Raw genomic sequence first — 26,115 nt, forward strand, 5'->3', positions numbered from 1 at the left:
TCCACATGTACATGGAGTGTGTGAGGTTGCTGCCCCTGTATGAGTATCTAAAGGGGTTGCTCCTCAAGTTTTGGCTGCATTTCAGTCCTACGATCCTGGTGTTTGGGCTCGGGGCTGGGAGTGGGGAGGGCCGGTCAGGAGGGTGGGATTTCCCTGTCGGTTTGCTCCTGGGCCTGGCCAAGATGGCCATTCGTGGGTCCAGGCAGCGGGCGGTCGATGGTCTTGCCAGAGTTGGCTGCCTCCCCCTCTTCCGGGCCTATGTCCGTGCGCGCGTGTCCCTAGAGAGAAAACACACGGTGTCCACGGGGCTCTGGAGGCCTTCCGTGAACGCTGGTCACCGCGGGGGGTTGAGAGCATTGTAAATAATGAAGGCAACGTTGTATTATAATGATTACTTGATGTTTTGTAACCTCTGATTGTGGTTTTGATGTGATGCATCATGTGTTTGTGCTGAATAAAGTCATTGAAAGAAAAAAAAGAAAAAAAAGAAAGAAAAAAAAAGAGAGAGAGAGAGAGAAAGAGAGAAAGAGAGAGAGAACACGAGAGAATATGCAAACAGCAAAATCACTGCAAATATTAAAATGTAAAAGAAAGAAATTCTGAGATATGGAAAGATTGTAGAGGAGATTTACGACAATGTTGCCAGCATTTAAAGGGCTGCACTACAGGGAGAGGTTGGGCAGGCTCACACTTCATTCCTTAAAGAGAGAGGCAACATTTCCACAGAGGGTGAGAGATATACGGAACGAGATCTAAGAGGATAAGGCATAATAGCATTTAAAAGACACTTGAAAAAGTCATAGATAGAAAAGGTGCAATGCTGGAGAAACTCAGCCAGTAAGGTTCTGGAGAGAAGGAATGAGTGACGTTTTGGGTCGAGACCTTCAGACTGAGGGGTGGGGAGAGGGAGACAGAGATATGGAAGGGTAAGGTGTGAAGAGAGGTGCGACAGAACAAAGATGATGGAGATCATGGAAAATGTTGAATGGATATTGAGCAAATGTGGGCAAATAGGACTAGCTTAGATGGGGCATCTTGGTCGGCATGCACGAAAGGGCCAAAGGGCCGTTACTCTGCTGAATGATTCTATGACTCCATGAGATACTCAGGAGGTTACTGCAGCTTCAAGGCAGGAAGAAATATTCACTCTGGTTGTTTGCTTTTTGCCTGGTGAAATTTCCAGCAGTTGTTTTTTATATGAGGGAGAGGGAGAGAGAGAGATTGAGCTGGAGAGAATGTAAGGGATAGGCTCGCCTTCAAGGGAGAGCTGAAAGCAGGTGAGTGTGGTGGACACTGACCAGGGGAGCTTGCAGAGTGAGCGGAGAGCGCGTGGGTCAGAGCGGCAGTGAGAGAGAGAAGAGCCGACAGTCCCAGTGAGAGAGATGGTGAGGAAGAAGGGGACGGTCCCCGACCCAGTGGGAGATGGTGACCCAGGGAGGAGATGCTGGAACCCAGCAGAGAGACTGAAGGAGGGAGGCAGCCTGGCCCAGCTCAGAGAAATGCCAATGACCAGATCCCCACCCTCTGCACTAACGGCACCTCTGCAACTCCTGCAGCAACTGCACTCCCTCGCAATGTTGGCAGCTCCCCTGCAGTGACTGCACATCCCCCGCAGTGACTGCACCTCTCCCACAGTGACGGCACCTCTCCCACAGTGACTGCACCTCTCCCCCAGTGACTGCACCTCTCCCACAGTGACTGCACCTCCCTCACAGTGACTGCACCTCTCCCAGTTACTGCACCTCCCCCAGTTACTGCACCTCCCCCACAGTGACTGCACCTCTCCCACAGTGACGGCACCTCCCCCACAGTGACTGCACCTCCCCCAGTGACTGCACCTCCCCCACAGTGACTGCACCTCTCCCAGTGACTGCACCTCTCCCAGTGACTGCACCTCTCCCACAGTGACTGCACCTGCCCCGCAGTGACTGCACCTGCCCCGCAGTGACTGCATCTCTCCCAGTGACTGTACCTCCCCCGCAGTTACTGCACTTCCCCCGCAGTTAGTGCACCTCCCCCGCAGTTACTGCACTTCCCCCGCAGTTACTGCGCCTCCCCCGCAGTGACCTCTCCCACAGTGACTGCACCTCTCCCGCAGTGACTGCACCTGCCCCGCAGTGACTGCATCTCTCCCAGTGACTGCACCTCCCCCGCAGTGACTGCACCTCTCAGTGACTGCACCTCCTCTGCAGTTACTGCACCTCCCCCAGTTACTGCACCTCCCCCGCAGTTACTGCACTTCCCCCGCAGTTAGTGCACCTCCCCCGCAGTTACTGCACCTCCTCCGCAGTTAGTGCACCTCCCCCGCAATTACTGCACCTCCCCCGCAGTTTCTGCACCTCTCCCAGTTACTGCACCTCCCCCGCAGTTACTGCACCTACCCCGCAGTTACTGCACCTCCCCCGCAGTGACTGCACCTCCCCTGCAGTTACTGCACCTCTCCCACTGTGACTCCCACAGTGACTCCACCTCCCTCATAAGGACTGTACCTCCCCCACAATAATTTGATTTGATTTGAGTTTATTGAGGGGGTAACAAAGATGATTGATGAGGGTAAGGCAGTGGATGTGGTCTATATGGACTTTTACAAAGCATTTGACAAGGTCCCTCATGGGAGACTGATCCAAACAATCGCATGGGATCTACAGTGAGTTGGCAAATTGAATCCCAAATTACCTTGGTCATAGAATTCAGAGGGTAGTAGTGTAAGGGTGCTTTTCTGACTGAGTTATGTGACCTGCGGTGTTCTGCAGGATCAGTGCGAGGACCTCTGTTGCTGTGATGTATTTATAAATGATTTGTATATATACAATTATGAGAGGCATAGATATAGCAGATAAAACCAGGTTCCCAGGGTAGTGATGTCTAAGACTAGAGGGCATAGGTTTCAGGTGAAAGAGGTAAAGTTTAAGGGAGATGTATGGGGCAAGTTTTTTACACAGAGTGATTGGTGCCTGGAACACGCTGCCAGGGTTGGTGGTGAAGGTAGATACAATAGTGGCATTTAAGAGGCCTTTAGCTGCATATGTTCAGGGAATGGAGCTAAAGGGTCATGTGCAAACAGATGAGATTAGTTTAGCTGGGCATCATGTTCAGTATAGATGTTCCAGGCTTAAGAGTCTATTCCTGTGCTGCACATTTCTATGTTCCATGTTCCATGACATGAGAAATGGAAGTGTTGTGGAGAGCGAGGAACATTGCCAAAGGGTTCAGCAGGATAGATATCAGTTAGAGAAATATAGGAAGAGAAACAACCGATGGAGTTTCTCTGCACAAGTGTGAGGTGTGGCACTTTGGGAAGAAAACTTTACGAGGAAAGTATACCGTAAATGTACGTACAGGTGAACCTTGAGGTTCAAGGCCATAACTCACTGAGGTAACACAAGTAGATTTAGTGATAAAGAATGCATATTGCATGCATGCCTTCATCGGTCGGGGTATTGAATACAAAGGTTCCAATGTCATGTTGCAGGTGTATAACTCATTGGTTTGGTGTATTGCGTGCACCCATTGCAGAAAGGAGGTGAAGGTTTGGAAAGGGGTCAGAAGAAGATCAATCAATGTTGCCTGGATTGGTCAGCATTAGCTAAATAAAGTGTCATTGTCAAAAGGAGAGGTTGGAAAAGCTCAGAATGTTGTCATTGGTGCATCGGGGGCTGAGGGTGACCAGGTAAAGGTATATGGAGTTATGGGAAGCATGGATAGGGTAGACATTCTGACAATCCTGCATACCTGTCACCCATCATCTGTGGGTATTATGTACTGAGAGTAGGGGTGCCAACTATCTCACTCCCAAATAAGGGACAAGTTGATGCGCCCCACATGACCTCACCCAGGCAGCGACCACGTGCTCCCGCTCCACCAATGGCGGCCGCCCGGGCCGGGAGGCGGGTTGCTACTCAACCTTCGTTAGGCGGTGCCCGGGCTGTCCGGGCCTACACTGTCAGGGCCAACACTGTCCAGATCTGCACTGTCCAGACCTACACTGTCTGGACCTACAGCGCCCCCTGGGCCTAATACGGGACAAGGGCGGTCTTGTACAAACCAATGTCCCGAAATACGGGATGTCCCGGCTAATATGGGACAGTTGGCAACCCTAACTGAGAGTAAGTCACATCCAGGCAATGTAGCACAGAATGTGAGCAGCCAGAGGAACATATTCATCACTGAGATTGCCAGCAATAAGGGGTTTGTGGGGGACTCTGATACAGTACAAACAGCACAAAGGGCAGGAGCGAGCCATTCGCCCCTTGCTACTGTTTTAGGATTCAATGAGAGCACGGCTGATATTTTACCTCGGCTGTACTTTACCGTACTAACCCTTTGATCCAGCATTTAATTTCCCAATATCCAAAATTTGATCCATCTTTCAACATGTTGTTGACTGAACTCCCCATCTTTGAATATATTACTGACTCAACTCCTCAGCTCTCAATGAGTGAGAATTTCAAAGACTCACCACCTCTGGATAAAGGACTTGCTCCCCATCCAATGGATCTGATGTCTCGCCGACTGTGGGTGTTTCTCTAGCTCTAACACTGCTGCCCCATGAGGAACATTATGTTACAACATCACACCTTTACCTCAATGTAGATCTTTAATGCTATGGAGCAGGTCATATCCGACTGGCCGCAAATAACGTTTTCTGAAACAATCTTAAAGTTTGGATGTGTTTCGTTTGCACAACACGAGTCCTGAAAGCCCAAATAACAGCGGTCAGTTAAATTGTTGCATACGACATGAGTAAATCTGAAATCATATCATATCATATATATACAGCCGGAAACAGGCCTTTTCGGCCCTCCAAGTCCGTGCCGCCCAGCGATCCCCGTACATTAACACTATCCTACACCCACTAGGGACAATTTTTACATTTACCCAGCCAATTAACCTACATACCTGTACGTCTTTGGAGTGTGGGAGGAAACCGAAGATCTCGGAGAAAACCCACGCAGGTCACGGGGAGAACGTACAAACTCCTTACAGTGCAGCACCCGTAGTCAGGATCGAACCTGAGTCTCCGGCGCTGCATTCGCTGTAAAGCAGCAACTCTACCGCTGCGCTACCGTGCCGGTTGAAGGTTGACCGATGACCCAGGGCTGGCTGGTCCTGTTACCTGAACCAAAGTATATTCGCAGTTGCCGTTGAAGATAAATTTCTTGCCGTCAAAGGTGGTCACGTGGCCCTCTCCGTGAATGACGCACGTGGCAGGGCAATGCACGTTTTTGGTGCACTTCCATTTTCCAACAAGGCAGATGCTATGGAGGAAGAAGAGAAATCATGAAACGATCGTGTGGGCCTGCATTGGAAGATCAACCATGATCATAATGCATGGCAAAGCTGCATGGAGAGTGGCCAGAGAACCAGAGAGCCCTTGCAGAGGACAGCCATCCAGAAGTTTCTCATGTTAGCATATAAAGAGCACAGTATTTTACTTTTTGTTGTTTGCTTTCAGCGACTTTCTATTGTTTGGTGGCCAGCGGAAACAAGTGGATGAGAAACCAGCAACAACGTCCATGAATGAAGTTTCCTGAAATATGTTGAGGATGAAATCACGTTTGGAGATTCTCCATAAGCCCTCTAAGATTCTGACCCAGTGCATCTGGGTACTGGCACCATGGTGCAGCAGTAGACCTGCCACCTCAGAGCGCCAGAGATCCGGGTTCTATCCAGACTATGGGTGCTGTCTGTTCAGAGTTTGTATGTTCTCCCTGTGACCACATGGGTTTTCTCTGGGTGCCCTGCTTTCCTCACACATTCCACAGACATGCAGGATTGTAGGTTAATGAACATGTAAATTGCCCCAATTGTGCAGCTTGGTCTGTAGGTGGGATAACATAGAACCAGAGATAGGCCGATTGATGGTCGGCGTGGACTCGGTGGACTGAAGGCCCTGTTTCCATGCTGTATCTCTAAACTAAACTAAATCAGATTCTGATGGTCGGGTAGAAGCATGCTCCATTAGTTGCTGGAAGTGTGTAGAATAAGCTCATCTTAAATTGACGCTGGTATTGCTATTTGGAGCATCTTCCAACCTCACCATCATCCATGCTGAGGCACTGAGGAGAAGACCAAAGGCCAAAATAAAATGAAGGGCAGCACAGTGGCGCAGCGATAGAGCTACTGCCTTACTGCGCCAGAGACCCGGGTTCCATCCTCACTTCAGGTCTGTATGGACTCTGTACGGAGTTTGTATGCTCTCCCCGTGACCTGCGTGGGTTTTCTCCAAGATCTTCGGTTTCGTCCCACACTCCAAAGACGTACAGTTTAGTAGGTTAATTGGTTTAGTGTAAATGTAAATTGTCCTTAGTGTGTGTGGGGTTGCGTTAATGTGCGGGGATCGGTGGTTGGTGCGGATTTGGGTCCGTTTCTGCACTGTATCTCTAAATTAAACTAAATTAAACTAAACCAGAGTTCTATAGGCCCTTCACCCAGCATGTCCATGTCAATGAGGCACCCATCCATATTAATCACATTTACAGGACATTGGTCTGTAGTCCACGAGGCCTTGGTGCTGTGAGTGCACAATCAGATGGCTCTCTAATATGTGAAGGCCTGCTCCCACCACCACCTCAGGCAGTGGGTTCCAGATTCCAACCACCCTCTCAGTGAAAAGGTTTTTCCTCATATTCCCTTTAAATCTTTCAGTTCTTTACTCTTCCATCTAGATCTGTGTACTTCTTGTGTTAAATGCTCTGCATGGGGATTTCCTACCATATCTAGGTCTCTCATAATTCTGCATTGTCTTGTCTCGGTAGATAGGGAGGAGGAACGCGGAGAGAAACGAGGGCTTTAATTTTAACCCACTTTTGACTGGGCTGATTTGGGGAACTGATTTAAGTTCAATAAACACAAAACCCAAATGCCACTGATTCCTCTTTGATCATCACATTACCATCTTGGCTAGCATCAAAACTCAATGGAACAAAATGCACTTTACAATCCCAAAGCAACAACGTCGCAGCCCATAGACCTGGCTCACAGCTCCCGCAACCCAGGTTCAATCCGGACCTTGGGTGCTGTCTGCATGGTGTTTGCATGTTCTCCTTGTGTCCTCATGGGTTTCCCTCAGTGTTCTGGTTTCCTCCCACATCTCAAAGACATGCAGGTAGGGTGATTGCCCACCGTAAACTGACCCCAGCATGTCAGTGAGGATAGAATCTGGACGGAGTTAATGAGAACGTAAAATTAATAGAATTAGTTAATGTAGGGTTGGTGAAAGTGGGAGGTTGATAGCCAGCATGGCCTCAGTGGGCTGAAGGGCCTGTTTCTGTGTTCTATCTTTCTATGACCTCTGAGACCCCAATTCATGGCGCCTAGCAATAAAACTGACCTCATTCCCCTTCATCCTTTGAGCACCCCCCCCCCCCCCCCCCCCTCTCAGCTTTTGCCTGCGAAGTTGCTCTTCCAGCGCAGAACAAGTGGAAGATTGCTAATGTTCAGGGACAGAGATGGGCTGGAAGGACAGCTCTGGAGTTGGCTTCAGACTGCACCCTTCACCCTTCTGTCGGGACCTGGGTGAAGGAGGAACGTATTGAGGCCGCTGTGAGAACACAAAGGTACAGTGATAGGGAGAGGAGATGGAGATTTATGGAGAGGACTGCAGGCTTGTGTTCCAGGCAATTGCACAGGCACACAGTCAGAGCGGTTAGCTGGACAGCTAGAAACGCTTGTAGGGAGAGTGAGAAGTGTGTGAAAGAGGGGCTACCATGAGATTTGAGAATGAAACCTATATTTTGCACTCTATTTATTTTCTAGTTTCTCTGATGTACTCATGTAGGTATGGTTTGCCTGAATAGCACGCAAAACAGTTTCTCACTGTATCTCTGTGCACATGACAATACTAAACCAATACCATGAAAAGCATTGCTGGAGCAGGGCACCACCTCCCTACGGAAAGGGCAGGTTCCATGCACGGTGGCCAAGGTAAAGGTGGTTCCAGACCCTGACGCACACTCCTTTACAGTGAGCACAGTCTCCGGGCAGGTTGCCCCATCACTGCTCATATTCTCAAAAAATCCTTCGGCAGCCAAGGCCAAGGTACCATTTGCCTATCTGCTCACTGCATCTATGTGTTACTATGTGACTGGTGTGCAAGGACCTCCATGTCTCTTTAATACATCAGTACATACTAATCAATTACAATCACAATTATATGATACCGTTCTGCTTTTCTCCATCAAAATGGACAATAGACACAAAAAGCTGGAGTTACTCAGTGGGTCAGACAGCATCTCTGGAGAAAAGGAATAGGTGACGTTTCGGGTCGAGAACCTTCTTCAGACCTAATGCACATCTATCCACAATACATAGCTAAACATTTGTCCACACTGTCAACTTGAAGCCTCTTTACATCCCCCTCGGTACTCAAAGTCCGAACCCTACATAATGTTATTAACGTAATGTTGAAGCATTAGATTTGTTTCCCTCATCTGGTTCCCTCATCCAGATTATTGATATACATTGAGAATAGGTGGGGTATGGACTCAGATCCTTGTGGTATCCCACCGGGCGGTATATCTGCCACTCTGAAGAAGACCATTCATTCCTACTCCCATCGGTCTGTCTGACAGCAACTTGCAATTCCTACCCATACACTAGAACCACACAAACAGGAAACATTATCAAAAGCTTTCTAAAAGTCCAAATACATCACGTCCACTGGTTGCCCATTATCTGTACAGGTCAGGCAGCATTGCGGAGGAAATTAATAGATGATGTTTTGGGGGATGGGACAGAGGAATAAAGATGGGAAAAGTGAGGTGGGGTGGGATAAAGCCAGGCAAGTGATAGGTGGATACAGTTAAGGAGTAGGGCAATTGACAGATGGGTGCAGTAAGTGACAAAAGCTAGAGATGAAAAGGAGGTACAGTGAAAAGCTTTTGTTGCATGCTATCCAGTCAGTACATGATCAAGTGCAAGGTAAATCCAGCAAAGTCCGATCAAGGATAGTCCGAGGGTCACCAATGAGGTAGATAGTAGTTTAGAACTGCTCTCTGGTTGTGGTAGGATGGTTCAGTTGCCTGATAGCACTGGGTAGAAATTGTATCTGAATCTGGAGGTGTGCGTTTTCGCACTTTTACGCCTTTTGCCTGATGGGAGAGGGGAGAAGAGGGAGTGGCCAGGGTGTGACTGGTCCTTGATGATGCTGCTGGCCTTGCTGATTAGTCGCTCCCCCAGACCTGCCATTGACCTCCGCTCCAACGCTGCATCTACACCTTCAACCAGTACTTCTCCACCTACCTAACCTCCACCAGGCTTGCCCGCCTCCCGACCCCCACTGGCTTGAGGAGTAAGATGTTCCTTTGAACAAACGTCTGAGTGGTTTTGAGGGCGCGAGCAGAGAATTTCAAAGCAGTGTAAAGTCTTCCGATGTCAGCCGAGGGGCCTGCGGGAGAGAGAGTGCTGTTCATCACCTTCCCCACTGACCGCCAGCAACAGTTGCTTTCTGTGCCACATTTGGTGCATGTCTGACATTGGGAGAACATTACAAATCCCTGGTCCCATGTCACCATCAGTGCAGTTTCATCCTACATTTGTCTCTAGTCAGAAAGTTAACCATTCCTCACCACCTTCTTTCTGTCCTGCACCAGATACCTCCACTGTAATTTCCTTTCAATCCCAGCAGCTTTCACCCTGCCATCAACCTCTGTAAAGATCTTCCTTCAGCCTCTCTGGAGCACGGGGATTGAGGGGAAACCTGATCGAGGTACATAAAGTTATAAGAGGCTTTTTGATGGGAACGGATATGCAGGGAATAGAGGGATGTGGATTAATTGCAGGCAGAGGAGATGCCTGCAATTTGGCACATAACTTGGCATCATGTTCAGCACATACATTGTGGGCTGAAGGGCCTGTTCCTGTGCTGATCTGTTCTATGTTCATTATTCTGTGTAAATGTCTTATTTCTGACAAATAGCCTTGGAAAGACCACATTCAGAAGACCATGCTCATCAAATCTCTTCATTATTTCCCAAAACAAACTTGGTTCTTAGAATTGCCGATAACAGATGCGTCTCATTTTCATTCATTAGTCCACGAATTTCCAAAAGCAAATTTTTGATTTTGTCCCATTTAATTTCTTGCATTCCATTGTCCATTGGGCTAACTGACTCTTCTTTTGAACAGGAATATTACGTTTAAAACCTTCCAATTTCTGGCAACACTTTAATCCCTAGGATGACTGGACATAGTAAAATGACTATCATTATTCCTGGCAAACCCAGGGAGGCAAAATGGCACTGGGTCAAACAGTGTATCTAACTGGTAGCTCTATGCTATGCAGGTGCACTGGAGATACTCAGCAGCTCAGGCCACCTGGGCAATAACCTTCCATGTGAACTCAGAGAGAAAGGAGCAAAGCCTTAACTCTGGACCATCCAGAAAATTGTCATTTTAGCTTAGAAAATGATTTTCCATTTGCAGAATCTACACCGCAGTTAACCAGTTGAATGTCTGGCTTCTTACCACTCCTCACAGTCTCTCATCATCTTCTCTCCTCTTTGATAGATCTGGTCACTGAATTTGCATTGACAATCGTCCTGGAAGATGCACCTTTCATTGTAATCCAAGACCATTCCCTCTGGACATATGCAGCCAGAGACACACTTTGAGGATGCCTGTGGACGGAGATAAAAGATTTGTCACTTAATGTCCAAAAGCATTGGCTCAGCAATTGAGAGAATGGAGAAGTTGCCGCATTTCCTACTCACACAGGAGATTTGTGTGGCGATCATTTGGCAGGTTGGGGCACAGGTCGTCCCGTACTGGCCCTGTGGTCCATGTGCACAGCTGAAGTAAAGCTTGGGAGGCTGACATGCTCCTGGAATGAAATAAATCCTAATCAGTGTGAGTTGACGCATTCTGGGCTTCTCCTACGGGTAGAACATCCACCATGAATGGGTTATGTTCTAGGAGATACCGAGCAAGAAAGGAACCTTGCACAATCCCCAAAGATTGTTAAGGTGATGAAGAAGACATACAGGATGTTTGTCTTCACTGGCTGACTCAGGGGGACATGGTACAACCTTACCTTATGTTGAAAATAGACACAAAAAGCAGGAGTAACTCAGCGGGTCAGACAGCATCTCTGGAGAAAAGGAATAGGTGACGTTTCAGGTCTTCAGACTGAGAGTCAGGGGAAAGGGAAACACGAGATATGGAACAAATGAATGAAAGATGTGCATAAAAGAAATGATGATAAAGGGAACAGGCCAACGTTAGCTGTGGCCTAGCTGAAAAAGAGTTACAGACAATGAGACTCAACAGGATGGCTTTGAAGCTAGTGCAACAACTTGGGTGGGGGAGGGATGGTGAGAGAGTGGATGCAGGGGTTACCTGAAGTTAGAGGAATCAATATTCAACTGCTGGGTTGTAAGCTGCCCAAGCGAAATATGAGGTGCTGTTCTCTCAATTTGTATTTGGCCTCAGTCTGATATCTCAGCCTACAGCTGGCATATTGTTTGTGGTTCACTATTGCGTATAGGGATGTGGTTGCAGGGTGCAGAGGGGATTCACCAGGATGCTGCTTGTGATTGAATGTCTCAGGTATGAGGAGAGGTCGGATAGGATCGGGTTATTTGCATTGGAGCAAAGGAGGTAGAGCAGGAAATTGATGGGGTTGTACAAAATTAAGAGGGGCATTGGATATGAGAGATGGTCAAAGTCTTCTTCCTAGGGTAGGGTGAGGCAGAGCTGAAGGTCACAGGCTTAAGGTGAAAGGGAAGAAATTTAAAGGAGATCTGAGGGGTACTTATTTCACGTAAAAGGCGGCAGATATCAGTAATGAGCTGCCAGAGGCAATTATGTTTAAAAGGTGTTTGCATAGTTTCTTGGATAGCAAAGACATTGAGGGGTATGGGTCTAATGCAGGCTACTAGGATTCGTGTAGATATGCATCACGGTCAGCATGGGCAAGGTGGGCAAAGGGACAGTTTCTGTGCTATGGTTCTATGAAATATGATTTAAAGTTTGAAATGTCAGGGAATTTCATACGACCTTTGGGGACCGGAGGATAGCCCGTGCACTTCAGTTTTCCATTCTGGCAGTTACTGTGGAAACACAAGAGTGAACCCAGAGTAGGTTGAGGAATTAATACTTGACCTGCAGTTCACACAGTACAACTTGGATTGGTGGACCATTGCTTGTCAGCGTTGCAAGGCTGAGATTTCAATAGACAATACACAATAGGTGCAGGAGTAGGCCATTCAGCCCTTCGAGCCAGCACCGCCTTTCAATGTGATCATGGCTGATCATCCACAATCAGTACCCCGTTCCTGCTTACTCCCCATACCCACTAACTCCGCTATCATTAAGAGCTCTATCTAACTCTCTTTTGAAAGCATCCAGAGAATTGGCCTCCACTGCCTTCTGAGACAGAGAATTCCACAGATTTACAACTCTGAGTGAAAAAGTTTTTCCTCATCTCTGTTCTAAATGGTCTACCCCTTATTCCTTCCTGCGTGCTCTTTGGATGGTGATCCCTGTGCTCCATGTGTCTTCCTTTTGTTCAGTGCTCACACTCTGGGCGGCACCGACACTCCCTGCCAAATAGCTCTCCTCAGAGTGAAGCACTCAGACTGCCCCACCTCACTAGGTGTGCAGGGGTTAGAATATAGAGCATAGAACAACATAGCACAGGGAAAGGCCCCATGGTCCTCAATATCTTTGCTGAACATGATGCCAAGTTAAACTAATCGCCTCTGCCTGCATGTGATCCATATCACTCCGTTTCCCGCATATCTTATCTAACTATCTAAAAGCCACTTAAATGTCATTTTTATATCTGCCTTCACTACCACCCCTGGCAGCACATTAGTGTGGCACGGTGGCGCAGCAGTAGAGCTACTGCCTTACAGCATCAGAGACCCAGGTTCGATCCCAACTACGGAGTCTGTACGTTCTGTACGGAGTTTGTATGTTCTCCCGTAATCTGCATGGGTTTTCTCCGAGATCTTCGATTTCCTCCCACACTCCAAAGATGTATAGGTTTGTAGGTTAATTGGCTTGGTATAAAAATGTAAAATTGTCCCTAGTGTGTGCAGGGTAGTGTTAATGTGTGGGGATTGCTGGTTGGCGCGGACTCAGTGGGCCGAAGGGCCTGTTTCCACGCTATATTTCTAAAACAAACACACCATCCCCTGTGTAAAAAAAACACACATCTCCTTTAAACTTTGCCCTTTTCACTGTAAAGCTATACCCCCTAGTCTTTGTGTGGAAAGGAACTGCAGGTGCTGGTTTACACTGAAGATAGACACAAAATGCTGGAGTAACTCAGCGGGACAGGCAGCATCTCTGGAGAGAAGGAATGGGTGGCGTTTTGGATCAGACCCTTCTTCAGACTCGAATGGGTGACGTTTCAGGTCGAGACGCTTCTTCAGTCTCAAGGAAGGTCTTGACCCAAAACATCATCCATCCCTTCTCCACAGAGATGCTGCCATTCCTGCTGAACTACTCCAGCATTTGGTGTGTATCTTCCCTCTAGTCTTTGAAAAGTCTTGTTCCTTGCTCTCTTTAACTATCTTTAACTCAGACATGTTGAACCGCTATCATTATCTGATGATCAGATGACTCCTTCATGTGTCATTTCGCTGTCATTGATTTAAATTTTGTCAGCAAATGACACTGTCAAAGTAGACCGCAGCGCTGCCACACAACCATTAATACCTTGGGCAGCACGGTGGCGCAGCGGTAGAGTTGCTGCCTTACAGCGCTTGCAGGACCACAGACCCGGGTTTGATACCGACTACGGGCGCCGTCTGTACGGAGTTTATACTCTACATTCTCCCCGTGACCATGGGTTTTCTCCGAGATCTTCGGTTTCCTCCCACACTCCAAAGACGTACAGGTAAATTGGCTTGGTAAATATAAAAATTGTCCCTAGTGTGTGTAGGATAGTGTTAATGTGCGGGGATCGCTGGTTGGCGCAGACTCGGTCGGCCGAAGGGTCTGTGTCCGCGCTGTATCTCTAAAAACTAAAAAAAACTTTTTAAAAACCTTGGTCACCAATGAATGGTCAAATGTTCATCTGAGCTGGAGGTGGAAGGGGAATGTTTATTGATGTGCCTCCTGATTGGTGTACATGTACACTCACCAGATCTCATGGTTGATGATGATGGATTTGTTTGGGTCCACAAAGTTGCCATCGGCCAGCATGCACTGGCAGTCTGCTGCTTCCACACAAGCATTGTGAACATCCAGGTACGTTTGTAGCGGGCAGATACAGCCATCCACCGGCACATCGATCGCTGTGCACTCGAAGTCTCGATCGGACAGTGACACACAGGTCCGATCACAGGCTCGGGCGTTGTAACTGAACACGTGCCGATCAGCACATGCAATCTCTGAAATAAAAACACCATGGTCACAAAATCGTTGAAGCCCCTCTCTGAAGCCTTCTTTCCTGCCTCTCCCATTGCCTATTAGTAGTTCCCCAGTCCACATGCCCTGAAGAGTGTGTTAAAAGCAGACTTACTTGTAAATGTAGAATGATTCATTCTAACAATGAATCATTCTATATTTCCTATCATCGTTCCCCTTTGATCTGTTTTTCACACCTTACCCTTCCATATCTCTAGACTCCCTTGTACGTTCTCCCCGTGACCTGCATTGATTTTCTCCGGTTACCCCCCCCCCCACACGCTAAAGATGTACAGGATTGTAGGTTAATTGGCTTGGTAAAAATGTAAAATTGTCCCGAGTGCGTTGGATACTGTTAGTGTGCGTCGATCTGTTTCTACTCTGTATCTCTAAACTAAACTCTCCCCTTACTCTCAGTATGAAGAAGAGTCTCGATCCAAAATGTCACCTATTCTTTCTCTCCAGAGATGCTGCCTGTCCCGTTGAGTTACTCCAGCATTTTGTGTCTACCTTATAACCAACCCTGTTCTTCTTCCAACCCTGGGATCTTGAGCAAAACATTCCCCATTTCACTCGCCTTGTTATCTGCTTCCACATCTGCATGATTTTATCTCCAATTCATCTTTCGCCTTCGCTACAATCTCCTTTCCTCACCTGAATCCACTTATTACTTGCCAGCTCTTGCCCCACAACTCTCTTTACAAGCTTTATCCCCTCCAGTCCTTTGGCTCAAGAAGGCTCCCAAGCCAAACCATCATCTGTCCATTTCTCTTTGCACATGCTACCTGATCCGATGCTCCCCCAATATCTGCAGCCTCATGTGTCTCATTGCCCTGGCTTCCGGTAGAGTTAGAGATAAAGCACAGAAGCAAGCCCTTCAGCCAAACCTATCGACACCAACTAACATGGCCCATTTATGCTTGTCCCATTTGCCCCTGTTTGGCTCAATGGTCACAGTGTCATGCAATAGTCATAGGGTTGTAGAGTGTAATCTTGATTGGAAGACAGGGCTGGTTAAACATTTCACCTGAAAGGGGACTGCTCCACTAATGAAGCTCTCCGCAGTTCTACACTGGTGTCAGTCTGGCCTTTTCAGTTGAAGAGACTGATTGTGATTTGGACTCTCAACCTTCTGGTTCGAAGCAAGGGTGAAATTACAACTCTAACTGCACCCAACACCCGACACTCGTGCTTCCTCCTGTTTCTCATTTGCGGAAATTTGTTCAGGGATGGTAGGCAGTTAATCGAGTACAACTCTGGCAGCCCTGACCTTGGCCCTCACCTGTCCTGACCCCTCCATTGCCTCCCCATCATCAGGTGGCCTGCCCGGCATCCAGTCTCCCTTCCACACCAACAAAGCCATTTTCAGCTCCCTGACAAAGCCCATTACGAGCCTCTGTCACATGTCGGTGGGCCTCAGTTCACACGTCCTTGCCATCACATCCTCAATAACACCGGCCTTGTCTTAGCCCAGCTTTTGCTGCCTTGGGATTTGATCCAAAGGTATTGTGTAATGTGTAGGAAGGAACTGCAGATGCTGGTTTAAACTGAAGATAGACACAAAAAGCTGGAGTAACTCAACAGGTTAGGCAGCATCTCCAGAGAAAAAGAATAGGTGATGTTTTGAGTCGAGACCCTTCTTCAGACCTCGAGTCAGGGGAAAGGGAAACGAGAGATATAGACGATGATGTCTGGAACAAATGACTTAAAGATATGCAAGAAAGAAATGATGATAGCCAGAGAGCATGAGGAATCACAGAGAGGGAGCAGCGAGAGTGGATGATAGGTTGAGTAAGAATGTGGTCAAATAGCAGAAGAGCAGTAGAAATCGCAGAGGGGGAGTGGTAAGAGAGTGTCTTGCAGAACTCCTGACAAAGAGGACACCACCCGTCCCCCTCGCCCCCTCCTCTCCATATCACCACACCCCCTCTCCTTCTTATACTCTCTACCTTCCTTCTACACTCTCAGCCCTGATGCAGACCAACCCAAAACATCGCCATTCCTTTCTTAAGAATAGTCTCGACCCGAAACTTTACCTATTCCTTTTCTCCAGAGATCCTCTCTGACCTGCTGAGTTACTCCGGCTTTTTATGTCTATATTCTGTACAATGTGTGTACCAAACCCTATATCACCCAAACCCAGGAGGCCAGTGTGCATTGACATCTTCCCAAAGGTCCTTTAGACTCCCCTCTGAGTCATGACTAGAGCCAGGATGTTTAGGCGCTAAATATCTCTGAAATAGGCAGGCAAATAGGCATAATAAAATTACAAAAAAGGCATTTATTGACAAAAAAGGCATGTATTTCCATCACCAAAATACGTTTAAAAATAATATAAAGGGATGCTACATTAAATGACCAAAGTTGCCTGGTTGCACATAATTACGAGCATTATTTTTCAAATTATCTGGTGGTAAACTATGCCGTCTGTCAGACAGAATATGCTTCAGTTGTGAAAAACCTCTTTCTACCCCAGCTGAGGTCACTGGTGCATACCTGAAACAAGCTACAGACTATATTCATGTTGATATCTTGTACATAACAACTACCTTTGAGAACTTTAGCTATGTTTTGTATTTCTTCAAGATCTTTGTTACCTAAAATCACTCTCACACATTTTCCTTGTATGTCTTTACCTACATTGCCAGGATCTTTACGAATATCGTCAGTTACTTTGTTGAAAACTTGCAAGTTATTCACTAATGTTTCACTACGTTTCTCAAGGGAAGTGATAGCTTGTGGGAAGTTTGCAAAATTGGAAGCAATAAACACAAGATCGCGGTGGAGGGACTTTTTCTGCATGATTTCACTGACGATCCTGACTGCAGCAGATTCTTCTTCTTCAAAACAGTTGACGATTTATTTTATCTTTTCAAAATTTGCAGCATAGTAGAGTACAGCAGAGAGCCACGTACCCCACTGAGTCAAAATAGACTGAGGAGGTAGCGGAATCTCGGGTGCCATTTCCTTGAACAACTGCTTTTGAGGAAGATTTTCTTGACATTGGAAATTAGGCGATCGACATTTGGAAACAAGCTACGTATGTGCTCGGCAATTCTATGGAGTCCATGAGCTAAGCATGTCAAATGCCATATTTTGGGGAATAAAACTTTAAGAGCACGAGCAGTTTTTTTCATGACGGAGTCACAAACAGAAGAACATTCTCGTGTTTTATACCTTCTGGCCAAAGTACAGCAAGTGAAGATGTAAACAACTGAGCAATAGTTGAGTTGTTTGACTTCTCCAATACTTCCGATGTCAACAAATACTCCTTTGATGGTTGACCTGCCTCCAGTGTACCGATGACCATATTGGCAACATATCTCCCCACAAGCTACAAGAGGAAAACGCCTCCCGCTCCTTGGACAATCGTCAGCTGACCAACGACCTGAACGAGTTCTACTGCAGGTTCAATAAACAGAAACTTAACCCTGGTACCCCCTACCCCCCTCCCCAACCAACACTTCACACCTACTCGCAGCCTAACTCCAGTTTGAAAAGACTGGACCCTTCCCCACCCAACCCTCTCCAATCACCACGTAACACCCACTTACAGCCTGACTGCAAAAGACTGGGGCCTTGTCCACTACCCACGAATGAACGACTGATGGTGGTGCCCCCGGTTTCGCCCCGGTGGTGGAAATATTCTTGTGAGTTACGTTAACATGGCAAAAAAAGGCTGATTTAGGCACTCGATCGTGAAAAAGGCATTATCTTGCTGAAATCATCAAACAAGGCATGAAAAGGCACTTATGGCAAAATCCTGGCTCTAGTCATGACAGACTCTCTGGAGCTGTACTGTTCTACATTCCATTATATTACTAACTCTGCAAAGGATCTACTCAGGCAATTTCTGACGTACAGTTGGGATCTTTGGGAATACCAACTTGCTACCGACTCCTGGACCTCCAGTCACTCCTCAGCACTGTGTCTCTGTGGACAACTTACTGCAGCCTTGCACGGTGCTCCTCCAGTCACTCAGGGTCAGTCCCTTTGCTGCACATGCACGAGCGTACAGTCCCAGGGCCGCACAGAGGAAGTCCTGCTTCCTCACATAGTTGCACATCTCAAACAGGCATTTCTGAAGAATGGAATAAGGAGCAATGTTTCAAAATGTCAATGCCACAAAACGCAGATCGTTTTATAACCTGGGAACTACTGCCTGCAGAATTAAACTTTAAACAGAGATTTTCACAAAGTGGCGGATGCCTCAAAGACTCTGGCAGAGGTGGTGGTGGAAGCAGATATGATCGTGGTGTCTAAAAAGCTTCTAGATAGGTGCATGGATTATGTAGGGATATGGATCATGTACAGACAGAGGGCATCAGTTTAACGTGGCATGTTCGGCACTGACAGAGCGAGCCGAACAGCCTGTTCCTTTGCTGTACTGTTCTATGTTCTACTGTGCTATGAGCACTGCAAAAAATCGGTGGAATGCATCCTTAACAAGGATGGCAAAATAGTTCTTTAATAGTGTATTTGACATTTACGAGTACTTGCTTAGATAATTGGGTGATTTTGTATTATGGTGGTGGGTTTGTTTGGTATTGTTTTGTATTGTATATATTATTCTTGCAATAATTGATTAAATTTAAAATATATATAATATATAAAAAGAAAAGAAAAGATCACCGTGTCAGCAAAATGCTGGAAGGAGAGATTTGGGTCAGATCAGTCGTGAAATGAGCTGCGAGCTCTCGATCTTTGACTGGAGACCTTTTCAGGCTGCTTGGTCTGATGGATGTGTCTGGCCCTTGTTTTAGGAGAGTTAAGGACACAGCCTCAGCCCTTTCTCTCTCAGTGTGCTCTCTCACTCAGCAGACACAATCATGGACCAGAACATGCCCATCTTCAAAGTCGAAATACCCGCAGAGATCAGGGAAACGTGACATAAAACACAAATTTAAGGAAACACTGGTCAGGTCAGGCCAGGCAGCAGGGAGAAACATTAACACCTCAAGCCATATGCTGACTACACCAGAATATCAGCACCTGAAAAGATAAATCTGTCTCTGTCTCTCTCTCCACATGCTGCCTGACATGGTGAATACTTCCAACATTGTGCATGCTTATTTCAGCAGTTGCTGCTTTGCTTTGACCATCCTCCTCACAGATCACAACCAGTGGCTGTAGTTGTGAGCAGGTGATTTGGCAAATCTTGCATGGCTTGCCTTTGTCAATAACAGGTTATTGGCGGGCCATTAATCCACAGGTGATTGTAACACACCTGCTCTCCTCGACAGGGTCATCAACACGTGACAGGGTCAACCCCTCCTCTTCTACCTGGGCAATCCCTGGGGACGACTTGCTTCTTCTTCTGTGGTTCTGCGATGGCTACTGAGGCCTTTGAGAATTGCAGGCATTGCCACTGGAGTGAGTGGGTGGTCTGTGAGGTGGAGGAGATAGTTTCTGTACACATCCGGCATGTGGACTTGAGGATCTCTGTATCCTTCTGAATGCTACTCATAAGGTCATAAGTGATAGGAGCACAATGAGACCATTCGGCCCATCATTCTACTCCGCCATTCAATCATGACTGATCTATATCTCCCTCCTAACCCCATTCTAAGAATAATGGGGAGGCCATTTAAAACTGAGGTGAGAAGAAACTTTTTCACCCAGAGTTGTGCATTTGTGGAATTCTCCGCCACAGAAGGCAGTGGAAGCTAATTCACTGGATGGATTTAAAAGAGAGTTAGATAGAGCTCTAGGGGCTCGTGGAATCAAGGGATATGGGGAGAAGGCAGGCACAGGTTACTGATTGTAGATGATCAGCCATGATCACAATGAATGGCGGTGTTGGCTCGAAGGGCCAAATGGCCTCCTCCTGCATCTATTTTCTATGTTTCAATGTTTCTATTCTCCTATCAGATCGTAAGTGATTGGAGCACTCCTACACTTGGAAAGAAAACACCATGGACCACCTCTTGCACCACCATGGACTTAATTTCTAATTGTGTATTATGCCACCAATGTTTTTTTTTTAATTAGGAAATTATTTTACGTTTCGCTGTCTAGAATTTTATGTGTAAGTTATGTATACTTTATCCTTTTTGTGTGTTTTCTGCTTCTATGTGCCTGTGATGCTCCTGCAAATAAGATTTTAATTGAACCCATACCTCACCATACTTGTGCAAATGACAATAAGCTTGACTTGACATGGCGGGATTCTCACAAGTCGGTGAAGATATGAAGCATTTCAAGGAAGCTTTGGAAATATCTTTGAAACTTGCAGTCCGTCCTTTAGCTAACCTCATGATATGATTGCTCTTGGCAAAATGTGTCCGGCATGTCAACCATGCCGTGTGTCCATGGGAACCAGGCGAACCAGGCTTGTGTGGGAAAGAACTGCAGATGCTGGCTTCAACCGAAGATAGACACAAAAAGCTGGAGTAAATCAGCAAGCCAGACAACATCTCTGGAGAAAAGGAATTGGGTGACGTTTTGGGTCGAGTGGCTTCTTCTTCAGGTCTGAAGACTGTGTCTATTTTGAGTATAGTTAGCACCTTACTTCTGGGGAGGTTGGCCTTGGGAAGGACATCAGTGAGGGTCGGCGTGCACTCAGTGTGTTTGGAAGATTTGGCGGAGGCAACAATGGTGCATCCCTGCAGTACACTGAGCTACCTGGATGTGCATGCAACTCTAAGTCCATGGGTCAATGGCAGATAAACCATGCACAGCCTCAGGCTGCTCTGTAACATCCTGTCTCTTCTGTTTTCCTTCCAAGATCAAGTTTCCAATTCTTCACTTCACAAGAAACCTATTGGACGGGTGATGAGATCTACATTGAATTTGGCTCATATCTCATTTGAGAAACAGAGACCCACTTGACAATGAGGAATTAGTTTAGTTTAGAGATACAGCATGGAAACAGGTCCTTTGGTCTAGCAAGTCCACACCGATCTTTGATCACCTGTTCATGGTAGTTCTATGTTATCCCATTTTCAAATCCACTCCTTACATACTAGGGGGAATTTACAGAGGTCAATTAACCTACAAACATGCACATCATTGGGATGTGGGGGGAAGCTAGAGCACCCAGAGGAAATCCACACTGTCACAAAGAGAGCATGCAAACTCCAAACACACAGTACCCAAAGTCAGGATCAAACCTGGGTCTCTGTGATGTGTGATGCAGCATCTTTACCAGCTGTGCCAATTATTTCTGCCAGGATCAGTTCTAAGGAAACTGTTGGATAACTGTAAAAGAAACGTTCTCTATCTTGATGGGAAGAGATTCCTAAGTGAACAGAGGAAAAGATTTCAGATCGTGCTCAGAGCCTCCTTGAAGAAATGCAATAGCCCCATTGAGTCCTGGTAATGTCTGGTCCGTGATCGCTCTAAGTGAGGGAGGAAGATTTGGCCTTGTATTGGAAACATTGAGGCATGCACTAGCATCACACTGAGGCCCCAACTACTCACTGCCCAGCCCTTCTGCAGACGTGTCTGCAGTTACCAACCACCTCACCACCGAGTGGCAAGTTACCCTCGATCCTGAGGCCAAATAGGAGGAAAGGAAGGAAGGGAGGGGGGGAGGGAGGGAGGGAAGGGGGGAAGGGAAGGGGGAAGGGAGGGAAGGGAAGGAAGGGAGGGAGAGGGAGGAGGAGGAGGGAGGAAAGAAGGAAGGAAGGGAGGGAGGGAGGGAGGGAGGGAGGGAGGGAGGGGGGGGAGGGAGGGGGAGGGAGGAAGGAAGGAAGGAAGGAAGGAAGGAAGGAAGGAAGGAAGGAAGGAAGGAAGGAAAATAGGAAGAAAGGAGGACAATGAGGAAGAAGGAAGGGGGTGGGAAGCAAGAAGAAACAAGAGGAAGTGAGAAGAAAGGCAAAAGGAGGAAGGTGAAGGAAGAAAGATGAAGAAAGGGAAAGTGATGAAGAAGGAAGGAAAAAGGAGGAAGAAGGAATGAAGAATTTGGAAGGAGGATGAGGAAGGAAAAAAGAAAAAGTTAGAGGAAGAGGAAGGATTATCACAGGAATGAGAGTTTTTAAGAGAAATGACTTGCTGGTTAAACATGGAGTCCTAGCTGGAAGGAATGGGTTGCATGAAATGCAGTGATAGATTTTATTTCATCATATCAAATATTATTCCACAGCATGCACCCGTGATAAATGTCATTGGTAGTTTCAGTGAATCTGTGGAACTATCTGTTAAATCGTGCATCACAAATTTAAAGCATTATTGAAGAATATTGTAGGCTATAGCAAGAGTCTTGGATCATAAAACTGTGTCTCAATGAAAATAAAAAGGCTGTCACCTCTTCAAACGGCACTGGATCCACTAAATGATGGCATCTTCCAAAAATGCTTGTTACATCCATGATCAGATGGCACTTGTTTGGAGGGTAACCCCCTGATAAATAAACATTAAACACATCCAGTGAGCAATACATCATGAACTCCTTCATGCCATCAGTGGGAAGCACTAAATTGGGGAAGGGCAAACACCAACATGTTTAGACAGGAACTGGGGGAGTAGATTTGGAGCAGCTGTTATTGGGCAGGTCCACATCTGACATGTGTGACATTTAACCATCTATTAATCAGAGTTCAGGACCAACATGTTCCAGTAAGGAAGAAAGACAAGGATGATGAGAGATGTTGTAATTTTGATCAAAAAGGAAAAGGAAGCATATGCAAGATAGTGGGCCAAAAAGACTGTTTCTGTGCTGCAATTTCCATATTCAATATTCTATATTTACATCTTCTGTCATATTACAAAAAAATATTCATTACATTAACATCAAAACCCAAGGCAGGTAGTGTAAGGCCCTCTTACAAAATATACCAACAAGCACCCCAAGAGCTGACGTAATGAGTTAGATAGAGAGCAAAGCTCTCCCAACACTGTCCCGTCATACACTCCCGGGGCAGGTGGTTAGAGCATACTGTCCCCTCTATGTCAATCCAGTGTTGAGAGGTGACTTCAAGTCCAGTTTGTGTTCTTCCTCTGGGGAAAGTGGAGGAACACAGGAGAAGGTGTGCTTACAGTAGAGATATCCTCGCCTGTGCATTTGCAGTTTATGGCATTGCCCAGGCAGTGGGGCCACCTCCAACCTCAGAAAATGCCCCCTGTCGACAGGAAAATCCCTCGGCCCAGTCCAATCAGCCTTCCAAGGACACAGAGTCTCTTGCCCAGAGAAGGGGAATCAAGGACCAGAGGACATAAGTTTAAGGTGAAGGGGAAAAGATTTAATAAGAATCTGAGGGATAACTTTTTCACACAAAGGGTGGTGGGTATATGAAACAAGCTGCCAGAGGAGGTAGTTGAGCCTGGGACTACCCCAACGTTTAAGAAACAGTTAGACAGGTACATGGATAGGATACATTTGAAGGGATATGGACCAAACACGGGCAGGCGGGACTAGCGTAGCTGGGACATGTTGGCCGGTGTGGGCCAAAGGGCCTGTTTCCACACGTATCACTCTTGGACTCTATGACTCTATAAAGCTTCAAGGGAAATGTTCTTCCTTTGGCTGCCCAACCCAGGCGACTATTTTCCTGCTAGCCACAGTAGCAGATCTACAATCACATGTTACAATCGCTCCACATTCTCAAATCTCTATTGCTACAGTAACATTTCTTACTTTAACTATGATATCCTTGATCAGACTTTGCTGGCTTTACCTCGCACTAAACGTTATTCCCTTATCATGTATCTATACACTGTAAATAGCTCAATTGTAATCATTCATTGTCTTTCCGCTGACTGGACAGCACGCAACAAAAGCTTTTCACTGTACACGTCGCAATAAACTAAACTGTAAACTGTAAATCGTTACTGCTAATTCAAGGAATAATTCCAACAGAAGCTACAGATGTGAGAAATCCACTTACAGTTTGTGAAAAGGGATGCACATGTTGCAGAATCCACAGCAGGTTCGCAGGGGTAATGAACCTGCCACAAATTCACAAATGGTGCGGCTGTAAGTTCCAGCACTCCCATGCTGCTCCGGAAATCGTCTTTGGGATCGCCATTAAAATTACCACACAGACCTGGCACAGAACAAACACTGCATATTATCACATACATAGTTGACTCTGTGTAACCCAAAACAATCTCTCCACTTTGCTGAGTAATCGTGACTGTGTCCATCCTCATTACCCAAGCAGGCCACAATGGCAATTAATGCGATGCTCAAAAGAAGACACAACGTACTGGGGTAACAGCGGGTCAGGCAGCATCTCTGGATAACATGGCTAGGTGACGTTTCGGGTTGTGACCTTTCTTGAGTGATTGTAATGTGGGGGTCGCGGGAGGGAAAAGATGGAAGAGAGGAGAGGCAGGGCAAAGCTAGCGAGTGATAGGTGAATACAGATGAGTGGGGGGATGGTGGGTGGGGGATTAATAGGCAGATGGTTGCACAAAGGCCAGAGATGAAAAGACAAAAGGTGTGAGATAGGGTTAGAACAGTTGCAAATTGTGAAGCCAGAGGCAGGAATATAGGTGGAAGGGGAGGGGATGGGGAGATATGGGTATATCTAGGTGGGATGCAGGGAAGAGGGGGGGAAGGAAAGAGAAAAAAAGGGGGGGGGGGGGTGCTTGTAGGTTAGTCACCTAAAATTGGAGAATTCAATGTTCATACTGTTTGGTTGTAAGCTGCCCAAGCAGAATATGAGGTGCTGTTCCTCCAGTTTGTGTGTGACCTGACTCTGGCTAGAGTGGAGACCCAGGACAGAAAGGTCAGTATGGGAACAGGAAGGGGAGTTAAAATGGTTAGCAACCGGGAGATCCAGTAGGCCTTGGTTAAGTTTTGTGAGATGCAGGTTGGGAGGATATGTAGATCAGATAACTATGCATTTGTAGTGGACATCAGTCGATTGATCCCTGTGATCGATACAAAGAGATCAAGAAAGGGGAGAGGGGTATTAGAGATAGTACAAGTGAACTTGGGGGTTAGGTGGATGTTAATGGTAAAGTTAATGGAATTAGTAAGTTCTGCACAAGTGCAGAAGGCAGCCCTGATACAGTCGTCAATGTAGCAGAGTAAGAGTTGAGGGATCATAAAAGTGTGTGGCTGCACATTTAATATAAAGAAAGTGAACGGAGTCAAAGGAGAAGTTGTTGAGGGTGAGGACAAGCTCCACCATGTGGAGTGTTGGTAGAGGGAAACTGATTGGGTCTCTCTTCAACCTTGAGACCTTCCTGGTGAGAGATGGAGGTGTAAAGGGACTGAGCACATAGTGACGATGAGGCAATGAAATGGGGCCTAGAAATTGAAAGTTATTGAAGTATTGAAGAATGTATGAAGTTTCTCAGACAGGTCGGAAGGGGTTGGACGAGAGGGGATAGGATGGAATCAAGGTATCTGTAGATAGGTTCTGTGGGATAGGATTCGGCAAAAACAATGGGTCTGCTGGAAGAGTCCAGTTTGTGGATTTTGGCAAGGAGATAAAAGCAGGCAGTGTGGGACTGGGTTAATATATAGTTGGAGGCATTGAGGGGAGATCGCAATAGGGGATGAGATTGGTAACAGTCTTGGAGATGATGGCTTGGTGTTCGTCTGTGGGGACATGATTAAGGGGTAGGTACGAGGTGCTGACCAAGAGCAGGTGCCTTGCCTCAGCATAGAGGAGGTCAGCCTGCCAGACTACAACAACACCTGCCTTTTGGGCAGGTTTGATAACAATGTTGGGATTGTTGCTAAGTGAGCAGAGGGCTGTACGTATAGAGGGTGTAAGGTTGGAGTGGGTTAGGGGAGTGGAGATGTCAAGACGGTTGTGCCAGCAGTTAGATACAAAAAGGTCCAGAGAGGGTAGAAGAGCT

General features: G+C 46.7%; 1 protein-coding gene across 1 annotated transcript in view; it reads right to left on the bottom strand.

Moving 5' to 3' along the window:
- Positions 1 to 26,115, bottom strand: part of LOC144602453 (mucin-6-like) — a 170,386-nt gene that overhangs the window by 30,289 nt on the left and 113,982 nt on the right. The window contains exons 24-32 of the mRNA XM_078415600.1: positions 24,186 to 24,344; positions 22,607 to 22,701; positions 18,307 to 18,439; positions 14,093 to 14,342; positions 11,998 to 12,050; positions 10,713 to 10,822; positions 10,468 to 10,619; positions 5,117 to 5,258; positions 4,584 to 4,694 (exon numbers count right to left, since the gene is read on the bottom strand). Of these exons, the coding sequence (XP_078271726.1) occupies positions 4,584 to 4,694; positions 5,117 to 5,258; positions 10,468 to 10,619; positions 10,713 to 10,822; positions 11,998 to 12,050; positions 14,093 to 14,342; positions 18,307 to 18,439; positions 22,607 to 22,701; positions 24,186 to 24,344 (1,205 nt within the window). The remainder of the gene's footprint in view (positions 1 to 4,583; positions 4,695 to 5,116; positions 5,259 to 10,467; positions 10,620 to 10,712; positions 10,823 to 11,997; positions 12,051 to 14,092; positions 14,343 to 18,306; positions 18,440 to 22,606; positions 22,702 to 24,185; positions 24,345 to 26,115) is intronic.

This window comes from Rhinoraja longicauda, chromosome 18, assembly GCF_053455715.1.
Source record: "Rhinoraja longicauda isolate Sanriku21f chromosome 18, sRhiLon1.1, whole genome shotgun sequence".
In the NCBI taxonomy this organism is placed as follows: Eukaryota; Metazoa; Chordata; class Chondrichthyes; order Rajiformes; family Arhynchobatidae; genus Rhinoraja; species Rhinoraja longicauda.